This window comes from Cucumis melo, chromosome 8, assembly GCF_025177605.1.
Source record: "Cucumis melo cultivar AY chromosome 8, USDA_Cmelo_AY_1.0, whole genome shotgun sequence".
NCBI classification, from domain to species: domain Eukaryota; kingdom Viridiplantae; phylum Streptophyta; class Magnoliopsida; order Cucurbitales; family Cucurbitaceae; genus Cucumis; species Cucumis melo.
The window spans coordinates 29,542,396-29,556,283 of NC_066864.1; the positions used below are offsets into that span (position 1 = coordinate 29,542,396).

Below are 13,888 nucleotides of genomic sequence, written 5' to 3' on the forward strand. Positions count from 1 at the left end.
TGCAGTAGTCTCTTGAACAATGATACCATAAGTGTCTGCACCATTATTCTTAGGGGTATCCTTACTGGTGTTTTTCACGAGAGGAGTGAGTTTGACAGGTTTGGTGATAACTCCAATAACTATACGCCATAACTTTTGACTGATAAAAAAATTCCTCATTTGGTGGGCCCAGGTAATATAGTTCGTGCCACAAGAATAATGCTAATAGGACATAATACATTGTTTTTCTCCATCACAAAAGAAAAAAAACATAAATTAAGTCAACACATAAAACACAAGTCAAATACAGTTTAAATAGGATATTCTGAGCAAATGATTCACCACACACAGAGCATAAATCGAAGCATATCAAAACTGGAGCAAACGGAAACGTATTTAAATCGAATATGTAGGCAGAGCAAATGAGAAGTAAATCAAAAGTGGATCTATGGGTTATGCGCAAATGGGAAGCAAAACAGAAGTGTAGCAAAGTGAAACCGGAAGCGAAAACCGATCAAGTAGGAATCGGACTGAGATGTTGAACAGATCTGATAAAAAATCTAATCATAGCATCAGTGAATCTTTAGAAACACAACATGAAAACGAAGCAGATCGAAGATGGAACACGAAATCAAAGCACGATCGAGAAATTAGAGCTAGGCAAACCATAATGGATCAAAATCTAAACGATGTCGCAGGTCGTCGAGACGATGGTCAGAATGGATTTGGTTGGTCGGTGTAGAAACAGAAATGGATCTGACGAACGTTGTGAAGGACCTCACAATCATCCAGCCTGGACGGGATGTACTCACGATTTGAAGGACATAAGTAAGTATGTTCTTAAGGGTGGTGGCGGATCCTCAGACATGAAGGGTGACAGGTTTGAAGGTCTTAACGTGCGATGACTAGGTTAAAATATAGATTTTCTTGAATATTTGTTTATTTTCATTGATATTTTACTGAATGTTCAAGCCTACGTATACACAACAAAATAGCCACAAAAGAAAAGAATATACTGATTAATTACCGGAATAATTTGAGAATAATATTAAGAATAATATCTCAAAAAAAACAAAAAAACAAAAAAAATACCGCTAAACACTTCAAAATTATCCTATTCTTTACCCCATACATACAAATCCTCCTGATATTTGTGTGATCCTTGAACAAGTGTCACTCTATTGCTCTTCCATTTCCAACTCAAGCCTCACTCGAACGACGATCTCCCAGTATCAATCATCTCTCCTTTCCATCCCCAACATTTTTCTTCGAACACTCTGAAAATGGACCTCAAGCCAACCGAAATCACCTGCTCCAAGATGTTCGGAGGATACAACCGGAGATACCGCCATTACAGCCCAACTCTTGGCTGCTCCATGACCTTCTACATTTACTTCCCTCCATCTCCTCTCCCGTCCCATAAATTTCCAGTAAATTCTCTCATTTCCTCTTTCAATTCAATTTCGTTGATACCCATTCGATTACAATTTGATACTCGAATCCTTAAGTAATTTTTTGAATGTTTCTGATCTTTGATTTCTGGAACGATTTGTTTTCTGTTTGATCTTGGGGTTTTCGTGTTTGTATATGTTTGTGTGATGTCATTTCAAATTACCGCCGTTGGATGTGAGTTTTTGCAGAGTGAATGTCGCAGTTATTATTCTGGGTATTTGATTGTTGTTGGAGTATTTCCAAGCCCCCCCCCCCCCCCCCCCCCCGAAAATCTATTGGAATCGTTAATGATTGATTTTGTTATTGGCTAGGTACTGTACTGGCTCTCTGGTCTTACGTGTTCGGATGAGAATTTTATAATCAAAGCAGGAGCACAACGCACTGCTTCCAGTGAAGGTGTTGCTTTAATTGCACCTGATACATCTCCAAGTAAGAACAACTTCGGAACTCATTTTCAAGTATTGATGATGTTAAGAAGGGAATTTCTTATCCTTGTGCTCTCAACTCATCGACTTTGGAACTCATTTTCAAGTATTGATGATGTTAAGAAGGGAATTTCTTATCCTTGTGCTTTCAACTCAACGACTTTGAACTCACTTCGATTTTGCTAATAATTCTTTTAAGTTCTAATGTATTATAAATTAACAAATTTTGCATTCTAAAATATGTGTTTTGATGATATCTAGTTGACCCAGCAGGGTTATATGTTTTGAATTCTTCTACTGTGAATGTAAAATAACTATAACTTTAATGAACTACTGGTTGGAAGGCCATGAAACGATCTGCCATGGTAAATAACTGCAATAATTTATGGGATAAAGGAAAATCTTTTGTTTGAAGTGGACGGGATGTCTCACAACGTTCATAAGATGGAACCTTCATTTTTTTTTCCAGCAATTTCAAAGCATATTTTTGTCGTATCACACGCATTTATCTTCTTTATAGGTATTTTATGAGGAGTGATATTTGAAACTTGGCAATACGAAGTGAAGTTAACTTTCCTGCAGAAATCCATTTTTCCCCTTTTAGCTTAGATTCATTGGTTTGGCAATTGTGTTTAATTTTTACTGTGCTTGACATGTTGATATGAAACTTATCTTATTTCTAACAGTTTTTCAATATGGAAGCGAGTACTTTCTATTGATGAAATGTGGCCTGGATCTTATGTATATATTTTGGCTCATTCTTTTGATAGGAGGCCTGAATGTCGAAGGAGAGTCAGACAGTTGGGATTTTGGTGTCGGTATGTTACTTCTGACTGTCATATTGTAGTCAAACAAGATAACTTCGATATAATATTTTGTTGCTTTTCAAATTGAACCAATGTACATTAAAAACCTGGCCCTTACTATTACCAATTTTTTCTCATTTATGGAGTTAAGTGTATGCTAAGAAGCACCGACACTCCTACTATGGCCAAGTATTAGTGTCGTACACGTTTTTGACATTGACACGCCTCGACACACCGCCAACACGTCCTTGACACACCCGTTGGCGTGTCAATTATTTTTCTTTTTTTTTTTTCTTAAATTTTGGACACACTCCGAACACAGCCAAGACATGGCCCTATCACAGCTGGAGAAAAGAAACCCCATAGAAATGGCCCATTAGTTCGGCCCAATGGCAATAATGATTAAGTTTATTTTTTTCTTTAATTTTCTCTTAAAACGAAAAGCTTTACGCACTCCACCCTCTCTTCTCTAATTGTTCCCACTAGGCCACCAACCCTCTGTGCCCTAACCCTCTCACCGGTTGCCGTCGCCACCCATCTCTCTCGCCGGTCACATGAACTTCTCCAAGAAGAGTTGACATATCTTTTTTTTTTAGTTTTATTTAATTTTATAGCTCTCAACTTGTTATTTTGATGTTTTTAATTTAAATCCTTGTTATGTAATATGTTTATATGCATAACATATATTTAATTTTTTTTAAATTGACATGTCCCTGACGTATCGTGTCCTACTTTTTTTAAAAATGGCGTGTCGCCATGTGAGTGTCGTGTCGCCGTGTCACTGTATCGGATGTCGGTACCTGTGCTTCCTAGAGTGTATGTATAGTCCTATTACGAATCCTACTTTCGATGTATTTTACATCTTGTTCTATATGGCAGTTTAGGTTCTCTATATGGCAGTTTAGTTTCTCAAAATAAAATGCATTCTTGTTAGCACATACAAAATTATGAATTTAGTTTAACCTTTTCCTTCTCTTTTTCTTGTTCTTAAATAGGTGCTGGATTTTATCTCAATGCTACACAAGAGAAATGGAAAAATTGGCGTATGTATGATTATGTTGTCAAGGAACTACCTAAACTTCTGAGTGAGAACTTTCAGCAGCTTGATACATCGCGAGCATCTATATTTGGTCACTCTATGGGCGGGCATGGTGCTCTAACGATCTACCTGAAAAACTTGGACAAATATAAGGTATTTGTTGATATAATCTTGTTAGAATTAGTGGGCTTGATGTGTGTTGAAAGCTCAAGGATTCTTTTGTATTTTATGTAACCCTAATTATTCTTTCCTTTTTTAACTAAGGATCTTGTTGCCTACTAATCTTCCCCCCTTTTATTATTTTGTTACATAAGAAAATATCAAGAAAACTCTCTCCCATGGTTTTTCTCCCAGTACTAGGATTTCCACGTACATCAGTGTGTTTTCTCTATGTCGTTACGTTTAATATGGTATTAAAGCAAGATGGCGACGAAACCCTAGACGACACTGCACTTAATGGAACCCAAATAGAGGAGGCTACTGTGCAGCCAATATTCAAGCCGCCGTTGTGGATGCGAGGATCGTCGCCGCCATGGAGGACCTCTTCCGCCGCCTTCAGACCATGCCAGCGAATGTCCCTCTTTAGCCGCATGGGCCCCCGCATGAAACTTTCCTCCAATTGCAGCCGTTTGAGGTCCATGTGACGTTGAATCTGCAACAACATGCCATGCATGCGACACTGAATAGCATTCAGACCATGTTGGTGAGTGTTCCCTTGCAGTTGCACGCACCAACAAGTGTCGTTTACAGCCAACCAGAACAATTTGCTGCCTGCACACCATTGCATCAACAGGTGCCCCAACCTTGATAAATTTTCAATTGAGCCATCTTCTTCCTCATCTCCACCCTATACAAGAAAATCCTTTTCAATTGTCGTGGTGTTGGTGATCTCCATACCTAGTCAGGATTTGAAGTTGGTGAGTTTTCAGCTCAATCCAAACCAAAGGTGCAGGACACCATCCAACAACAGTTGGCTATGCTTCGACAGCAACTTGCAACACTTGAGGCAATGTTTGGAGCCCCTACACACACATCTAGTCCTGACATTCGACCAATTTGCTTATGTATTCTAAGAATTCAGTAACTTCGTTCCTATTATCTTCTTCTTACGTGTCTAGTTCTGTGACACAAACTACAAGAGTCTTTACAGGGGAGAAGCTGAATAACCAAAATCACTTATGCTAGTCCCAATATGTTAAAATGATCCTTGAGGGTTGCCACAAATTTGGTTTTCTAACGGGAGAGATACCACGCCCTTCACCAGGAGATTCCCAGGAACGTTACTAGAAAGGCGAGGATTCTCTCATTTGAGCCACGATAATCAATAGTATGGAGTCACAGATTGGCAAGCTCTTACTGTATGCTACTATTGCTAAGGATATTTGGGACACTACTCAAAAACGGTATTTCAAGCGTTAGAAGCCTCTTGGCTCTATGCACTGCGCAAATAAGTTCATGAATGCAAGCAGCGGTCAATGTTACATCCCATTTTAACAAACTTTGCCTCATATGGCCGGAAATGGACCTATGCAGAAAGATTGTCTGGAACTGTTCCAGTGATGACATACTACATTTTAGAATTGAAGAGATTGACAAAACTTATGATTTCCTTGTTGGTCTCAACTCCAAGTTTGGAGACCTATTCCCTACTTGATGGAGGTTTGTTTTGAAGTCCGTCTTAAGGAGGACCGTATAAGCCCTACGAATATTCTAACCACCCCTACCATTGATTCTGTTGTCTTCTATGTGAGGTCCTCTACTCATAACAGTGAGAAGCACAATGGAAAACTGGTCCCTATATGTATGCATTGCAAGAAATAGCGGCACGCCAAGGAACAATGTTGGAAATTACATGGTTGTTCCCCAGAAGGTAAGAAACATCCTCCGAAGAACAAACATAATTCAGTGCGAGCTTATGTGAGTGTATCTGCCGGAACTTCTCAACCATTTAGTCACACTAAAAGTTCGACCACACTAAGAGCTACCCAGTCAGGTATGCCTTAGTCCCTTAGTCTTGTCAATGTTGATGGGAAGAATCTTTGGATTCTAGATTCTGGTGCAACATATCATTTGACATGTTCTTCTAAGAGTTTTGTTTCTTATGTTCCTTGTGCCGGTAACGGGACAATCAAAATTGAGATGGTTCAATGGTCCCCTTAGCTAGGAAGGGGCAAATTTTTCCCTTTGAAGGGCTACCCTACAAAATGTGTTGCATGTGCCCAAATTTTCATATAATTTGTTATCTATAAGCAAGATTACTTATGAGTCGAATTGCAAAGCAACTTTCTTACCTGATTTTGTTTCTATTCTGGATTTGAGCTTGAGGAGGATGATTAGCACTGTCTGGCACAATAAGGGACTTTACCTCCTTAACGATGATGCTTCCTCTAGTAGTACTTCTAGGACTAGTTTTTATTTTCATATTTTTAACTTCTGAAAAAGATGGTTTTGGCATTTCCCTTCGGGCCAACCAAACATTCAATATATGAATTATTTATTTCTCCATCTCTTCTCTAAAGTTGATGTTTCTACCTTATCTTGTTATATGTGTGTTCGGGCTAAACAACATCGGGTCTCCTTTCCCTCATAACTATATAAACCAACCCAAACTTTCACCCTTTTCCATAGTGATGTTTGGGACCCATCCAAGGTTACCACCTCTTCTGAGAAACAGTGGTTTGTAACCTTCATTAATGATCATACCCATCTTACCAAGGTCTTTCCTTATTTAACCTATAATCAATTCTCTTCTATGGTTTCTTGTTCTCTAGTCTATTGTCATTGGAAGCGTCACATTGGTTTGATTCTCTCTCTCTATTTCTCTCTCATTCAGTCGATTCATAGTTTAGAGAGAGAAACTGAAGTTTTTCACTGTTGATTTCTTGTTTTGATCTTGTTTGCTTGTGAAGGATATTTGGGGAGGTGAGAGTATTGTTGTTTCTTGTGCATCTGTGGATTAACGACTTCAATTTCGTTTTAATTTGAATGATTTGTTCAAAATCATTATCATTTTGTTTTCATCAAGTTTTTAAGGAGCATTTTGTTAAACAATCATGTAGGAAGTTAAACGATCATATGGAAAGTTAGCCGATTGTGTAAGAAATAAACGATTGTCTGAAGGTAGAAAGCTAAACGATCACGTAAGAGGATAAACGATTGTATAGAAAGCTAAACGATCCTGTAGGAAGTTAAACGATTGTATGGAAAGTTAGCCGATCTTGTAAGAAGTAACGATCGTTTGAAGGTAGAAAGCTAAACAATCGTGTAAGAGAATAAACGATCATATAGAAAGCTAAACGATCGCGTAAGAGGATAAATGATTGTTTAGCTGGTAAACGATCATGATATCATTTCCTGCACAACCAAACATAGTTATAATTAATTCCCAGACGTCGTATTCCCATGCATTATATTCTCAGGCATAATTTATTCCTAGCAATGTTATTTTTATCCATATTCCCTCTATCCAAACAACCCCTAAAAAGAACAAGACTTGGGAGCTGTATGCTCTCCCCAAAGGGCATAAAACTGTGGGATGTAAATGAGTGTTTACATTCGATTACAAAGCAAATGGGACTCTAGACAGACACAAGGCCATGTTAGTTGCAAAAGAGTTTACTCAAACTGAGGTCGACTACTCCGAGACTTTTTCTCTTGTTGCAAAGTAAAACACCGTTAGGGTCCTGTTGTTTATTGCTGTGAATAAAGATTTACCCCCATATCAACTAGACGTTAAAAAATGCGTTCTTGAATGGAGATTTAGAAAAGGAAGTCTATATGAGTCCCCCTCTAGGTTTTGAAGCCCAGTTTGACCATCGGGTTTGCAAGCTTTAGAAATCTTGTTTGAGAAGTTGAAACAATCATTGAGAGCATGGTTTGGTAGGTTTACCACCTTCATCAAGTCCCAAGGATATAGTCAGGGGCACTCTGATCACAGTCTGTTTATAAAAGTCTCCAAGGTTAGGAAGATTGTTGTATTGATCGTCTATGTTGATGACATTGTGCTATTTGGGGATGAAATTGTTGAAATCGTCCAAATGAAAAAGAAGATGGGAGATGAACTTGAAATTAAAGAACTGGGGAATCTAAAGTACTTCTTTGGGGTGGAGATAGCTAGTTCGGAAGAAGGTATCTTTGTATCTCAAAGAAAGTACACTTTTGATTTGTTGACTGAAACAGGTATGATGGGATGCCAACCTGCTAATACATCTATTGCGTTCAATGCTAAACTGGAAAATTCAGTTGATAAAGAAAAACTTCAACACCTTGTGGGGAAATTGATCTACTTATCTCACACTAGACTAGATATCTGCTATGCTGTTAGTACAGTTAGTTAGTTCATGCAGGCTCCTTGCATTACGAGGAACAAATGGAGGTAGTTGACAGAATTTTAAGATATTTGAAAACTACTCCTAGTAAAGGGTTGTTCAAGAAAACTGACAGACAGTGTATTGAGCCCTATACTGATTCAGACTGAGCAAGGGTTTATTGTTGACAGAAAATCTACCTCTGGGTACTGTACTTTCGTGTTGGGCAATCTCGTATATTGGAGGAGAAAAGCAATACATTGTGGCTAGAAACAGTACTGAAGCTGAGTACAGGGCTATGAGTTTGTGAATATGTGAGGAGATTTGGCTACAGAAGTGTTATTTGATTTTCGTCAAGACTATGAGGTACTTATGAAATTATTTTGTGATAACAAGGTTGCTATTAGCATCGCTAATAACCCGATTCAACATGACAGAACCAAACATGTGGAGATTTATACACTTTATTAAAGAAAGACTAGGCAATGGTGCTGTATGCATTACTTACATTCCCTCAAGTCAACAGATTGCTAACGTTCTCACCAAGGGGCTTCTCAGACAGAGTTTTGATCCTGTGTTAGCAAGTTGGGTCTTATTAACATTTATATCCCAAATTAAGGGGGAGTGTTAGAATTAGTAGGCTTGTTGTTTGTTGAAAGCTCAAGGGTTCCTTTGTATTTTATGTAACCCTAATTGTTATTTCCTTTTTGAAATAAGGAACGAGATGCCTATTAATCTTCCCCTCTTGTATTATTTTGTTGCATAAGAAAATAACATGAACACTCTCTCCCGTGGTTTTTCTTCTTATACTAGGGTTTCCACGTAAACCCGTGTGTGTTTTCTCTTTGTCTTTACTTTCCATAAGGAGAATCTCTTGTTCGATTTTCTGTTTAAGATTCAGAATAATGTAAATTACCATTACCATTACAATTACTTTAAGGGGCGTTTGGGGCGAGGAGTGACTTATAATAGTCTAAAGATTATAATAATTTGAGAATTATTATAGTCTGCGTTTGAGGTGCAGACAATTATAATCTGTGTTTGGCGGCAGACTTGATAAATATTTAGAGCTTAGTGAGAGGAGTGAAGTGAGGAAGAGGAGAAAGGGAGAGTGAGAACAAGTATTATCATAATACTAGGATTAGGAAAATCCTAATTGGCCAAACATGGAATGGGCTAACCACTCCCTCTCTAGTCCTAAGGGCAAACACCCTAAAGGTCTTTTCTTTTGAAGACAAAGGTATTCGCTCGACAGAATTCTGTATGCTCTCCCCATCCCCAAACACTCCGAGAAAAGAAAAATAGGGATAAGTTTACAATTTGTTGCTTCCATCTGATAACTAAATTGTTGTTTATGTTATCTTGTGTTTAGTTACTTTTCACCCATAAGCATTTTCTGCTTAATTTTTCAGTCAGTGTCTGCCTTTTCACCCATTGCCAATCCTGTAAACTGTCCCTGGGGCCAGAAGGCATTCACAAATTATCTGGGTAGCAACAAAGCTGACTGGGAGGTGAGTTTTCATGAGATAGCAATTTTCACAATTTAATGTAAGAATGCAAAATTTCTTAACTATTGAAACTGGATAACTGTAGGAATACGATGCTACTCATCTAATTTCAAAGTTTCACGATCTATCAGCTACAATTTTAATCGATCAGGTAATGCTTTTTTGTTCGTCCAACTTTCACATTGCAAATTATTTCTTTACGTCTGTGCCATTGGCGGCATAGAAAACTAAAAACCTATCATTTGAAGCTTCCTGTGTTTAAATCAAAACATCTTGTTCTGAAATTTAATTTGTTTTGTTCTTGAACTCTTAAATACATTTTTAACAATTTTTTTATTTTAATTTTTGAATTTCATTTAGGGTCTCCGAACTCTTAAACGCTTTGTAAATGTTTATTCTTTCAATTTGCATTTAGTTTCATCATAAAAATTGTATGCTGAATTACAAAAGTACTCTTGAACTTTGTTCTTTTAAAAAATGCCTCTATTCTCTTTAAAATTGTAATAGCACCCAAGACTTTTCATAAACATTTCAAAATGACCCTTGGAGTTGATATCCGACTACATTTTAAGTGGAAATTGGGGTGGGTGTGACCTGAAAAGGAAACTGAGACTCGAACACCGTACACCGCCATACTATTTCAAGTCACCACCACAACATTACAGTCACTAGCAAGGTAACGAACCTGGTGAAAAAGTCTTCTGTGCTCATTGAACGACACGATGAGGCTTTACTAGTTAACTTCCCTACCTCCTTATATTGATAAGCTTGCGAGACGCTGATTTTACTCTTTTTTGTGTTAAACACAAACAGGGAGAAGATGATGAATTCTTACATGGACAGTTGCTGCCGCACAAGTTTGAAGAGGCATGCAGAGCTGTGAATGCTCCTCTCCTCTTGAGGCTGCAACCAGGTTACAATCACTCTTACTTTTTCATTGCTTCCTTCATGGATGATCACATCCGGCACCACTCTCAAGCTCTTAGGCTTCCTTAAGACCTTGTGCTGCTTATGATCTGCTGTCTCTTATCTAATTTCTATTCTGTGAGAAGTTAAGAAAGGCATGGTGACTTTATAATTTTGGTGAATATGATGATGCTATTTTCAGTATGTGTACTGGGGATATCTGGTAATGTGAATGTGAATGTGAAAACTTGTCCTTTGGTTGGTGAACCTTTTGCTATTTGGTTCCTTGCTATAGAGTTTATAATAGAGTTGGTTTTCGCCTAATGATGTTACATTCTTTATTCTTATGATTAATAGTCTTTAGTTTTCCTGAGAAATTGTGTGTGGTTTAGTGAGCTGGGTCAAGCAAAGTTTGTGTTGTGTTACCAGGATTAAAATATTAATGTTGATAGAAAGTTTTGAATCTAATGGATATATTGACGGATATATCGATAAAACATCGATATTGACAAATATTTATGTAAGTTACGGAATTCTAAAATTTATTTAGATTAACAAGTATGTTGATTTTACTCTCAAACTAAATTACAGATGTTGGAGTAAATAAATGACATTTTTTTTATGCTTTACGAGCAATTCTAAGAAAATGTTGGAGATATTAGTGAATATTTATTTAATATTGATATTGAACCCTTCGATTTATGAATATAATGACATATTCATGAATATTTTCATCTTTGGGTTTTACTATCCTTCGGAGTTAGTAACCTTCGGAGTTAGTAGTTATTGTAACCATATAATTACGGTGCTAGGGAAAAAAATAAGTTATGTAGTTACTATATCAAAAGTTTAGTACATGTTTGGTTACGATTTAATCATTTCAAAAAAATTTTAAGATACATTTTTAATCTTTTAAAATCAATTCAATGTTTCATTTACAAATGGTATTTGTAGTATTAAAATTGATTTTGATTAATTAAAAGTATTTCTTTAATAATTTAAAAAATCAAAAGTGATTTTTTGAGACTGAGTTTGTTTGGATGAAATCACTGAAGACTATGTTAGTTTGTTTAGATGCTAACTCTATCTCACTTGACAATTGTTGATCTTACAACAATATTTGGTCTTCATAACTTGTCTTGGTTTAAATTCATTCTTTAGTACTTTTTCTTTTTTCTTCTTTTTCTTTTTCGGTTTATTCTCACCCGTACGCCCTAATATCTTGAAACTCATTGAATAAATCATTTTGATTTTTCACCATTTTGTCCGACTAATTTTGAACTTTCGAGCATGAATTCGCATTCATTTTTTTGAAATTCAGATCATATTTAAATATAAAGTTGAACAAAGTTTGACTTTTTAAAGTTAAAAATCAACATTTTGATTTTTTACAACTTTTACTATTTCCATCAATTCCAAGCTTAATTCACATTTTTAATATTTAAATCACATTAAAACATAAAGCTTATCTGAAACTTATAACTGATGGTTATATGACACATATCTGTTGGTTTCTCTCTCATTACCTAAACATTGTTATAAGTTAATTTCATATGATACAAGGGAACCTAATGACCTATAAATCATAGACTCTAACGATCCAAGATTAATGCATAAACCTTTTTAGATCGTGCTAATCAACATTCGTTAACTAACAAATCATTCTACTAAAATCTCATAGTTGCACTTCCTTCACTTGAATATATTTGTATTCATATGATATAATCATAATCAGTAAGTTAATCATTCACAAGTTGTTCGTAACATTAACTGGGTCAAAATACCATTTTACCCTTGAGATTATATCTTGCTTCATAAGTCCTACTAATTCACTATTGAACAATTTGTTTAAGGTGTAACCTATAAACCGATGGCGAACATTTGGTTAAAGTCAAAAACTACAAAAAATGCATTCCCAAAAAGACGATGGGCCAGGTTTAAGAACTATTGGTTTCAGACCAAAAAAAAAGGTGAATGATGATGCCTCTGATTCAGCTCTTACTTTAGGACCAAAAGTGGTCCTTCAACGATTTTTTTATTTTTTTCTTGGTCCTAAGCCTTTCCATTTCAGGGATTCCAGGACCAAGGACTTTCGCCTACGTTCCTGATGTGGTCCCTTACATATTTACCCAAAGTATAGGCCGGAAAACGAATTCATTAGGGGAATAATAAGGTGCCAATCAAAATGATCGAAAAGTTGCCGATGCTTCCAAAGAGTAGCAAACATTTGGCGTGTCAAAAACCATTGAAAATACATTCCCGCAAAAAAAAAAAAGGCCAAGTCTAAGAACTTATTGTATCGGTCCCAGAAAAAGGTGAATGACGGTGCATTAGACTTAGCTCTTATTATGGGGTTAGAAGTGGTCCTTGAACGGTTTCTTTGTTCGTCTTGGTCTTAAGCCTTTTCAGTTCAGAGATTCCATAACCAAGGACTTCCATCTAAACATTATACTTACACATTTATCCAAAATATAGTTTGGGAAGCGAGCTCATTGGGGTGTACTAAATGATTTATAACTTAACTAATAATTTTATACTACTACAAATTGAGTTGAGTTGGGTTAACTCAAGTGAATAGGAATAAATCAATGGAGAAAAAGTTGAATCTATCTAATACAGATTAATTGTCATCTTGTTCAAAACAATATATTGAGTTTTTTTATTAAATATTAAAAGTACAATTGTTCCACGTTAAAAAAGTTCAACAAAATTATGAATTTTAAGCACAACAAAAAGAGTTTACCTCTTTGATTTCAAATCGTATAAACTCTTAAATATTAGGCTAGTTAAATTTGTTTTGTAGCCTTTAGTTTGAGAGTGGATTGAAGGGGATGACTAATACAAAAGCTTTCAGAGGATACCCGTATGGTTGGGATCGGGGGAGAAAATATTTTATACGATTGTAATAACTTTTCACAAAGTAGAATTTTTTGGTTCGTGGTTTTATTGTTTGGTTTTTAATTTTTTTGTTATTTTTTCGTATTTTGTTTAGCATACTTTGTATATCTCCATTTTTCCTATTTGGTGGATGAGAAACACTTGTCACATCTAAAGAGGTCGATAGAGAAATCTAATCACGGAGTAAAAGTCGAGACCATGGATGAAGATGATGATGTTACCTTGATTGTTGAAATTTTTGACGAGTGCAAACCAACTTATTTGATAGAGAATAATGTTATTCATTGAACTTGGTTAGAGAACAAAACTAACCAGTAAAAATCCATCTTGTGGCATTTCAACAAACAGTATTAGAGCATTATCAACATCATGCATTTTAGCGATATATGATTGAGGTAGAATTAGGATTTTAACTGTTAGGGTTATTTGAACTTTTATAAGTACTATATCTATTTCCAACCTCCTCCAATTTTCTCTTCACCAATATTGTCTAAAACTTATAATTTAATTTTTTTCAACTCTTAAATTTTCATACAGCAATTGAAATTCTTGAACATGTATATATTCT

The 13,888-nt window shown here is 36.1% G+C and overlaps 1 protein-coding gene across 1 annotated transcript; it reads left to right on the forward strand.

Moving 5' to 3' along the window:
• Positions 1-1,069: 1,069 nt before the first annotated feature.
• On the forward strand, positions 1,070-10,689 carry LOC103502447 (S-formylglutathione hydrolase). The gene is made up of 7 exons (XM_008466381.3): positions 1,070-1,409; positions 1,743-1,860; positions 2,627-2,674; positions 3,658-3,854; positions 9,421-9,519; positions 9,602-9,667; positions 10,330-10,689. The coding sequence occupies exons 1-7, from the start codon at positions 1,263-1,265 to the stop codon at positions 10,510-10,512; spliced, it is 858 nt and encodes a 285-aa protein (XP_008464603.1). The 5' UTR covers positions 1,070-1,262; the 3' UTR covers positions 10,513-10,689.
• The last annotated feature ends 3,199 nt before the right edge of the window (positions 10,690-13,888 follow it).

Coding starts and splice junctions, on each gene's coding strand:
- LOC103502447 (XM_008466381.3), top strand. CDS start 1,263: ATGGACCTCAAGCCAACCGAAATCACCTGCTCCAAGATGTTCGGAGGA. Junction 1,410..1,742: donor TCCCGTCCCATAAATTTCCA/GTAAATTCTCTC, acceptor GTTATTGGCTAG/GTACTGTACTGGCTCTCTGG. Junction 1,861..2,626: donor TGCACCTGATACATCTCCAA/GTAAGAACAACT, acceptor TTCTTTTGATAG/GAGGCCTGAATGTCGAAGGA.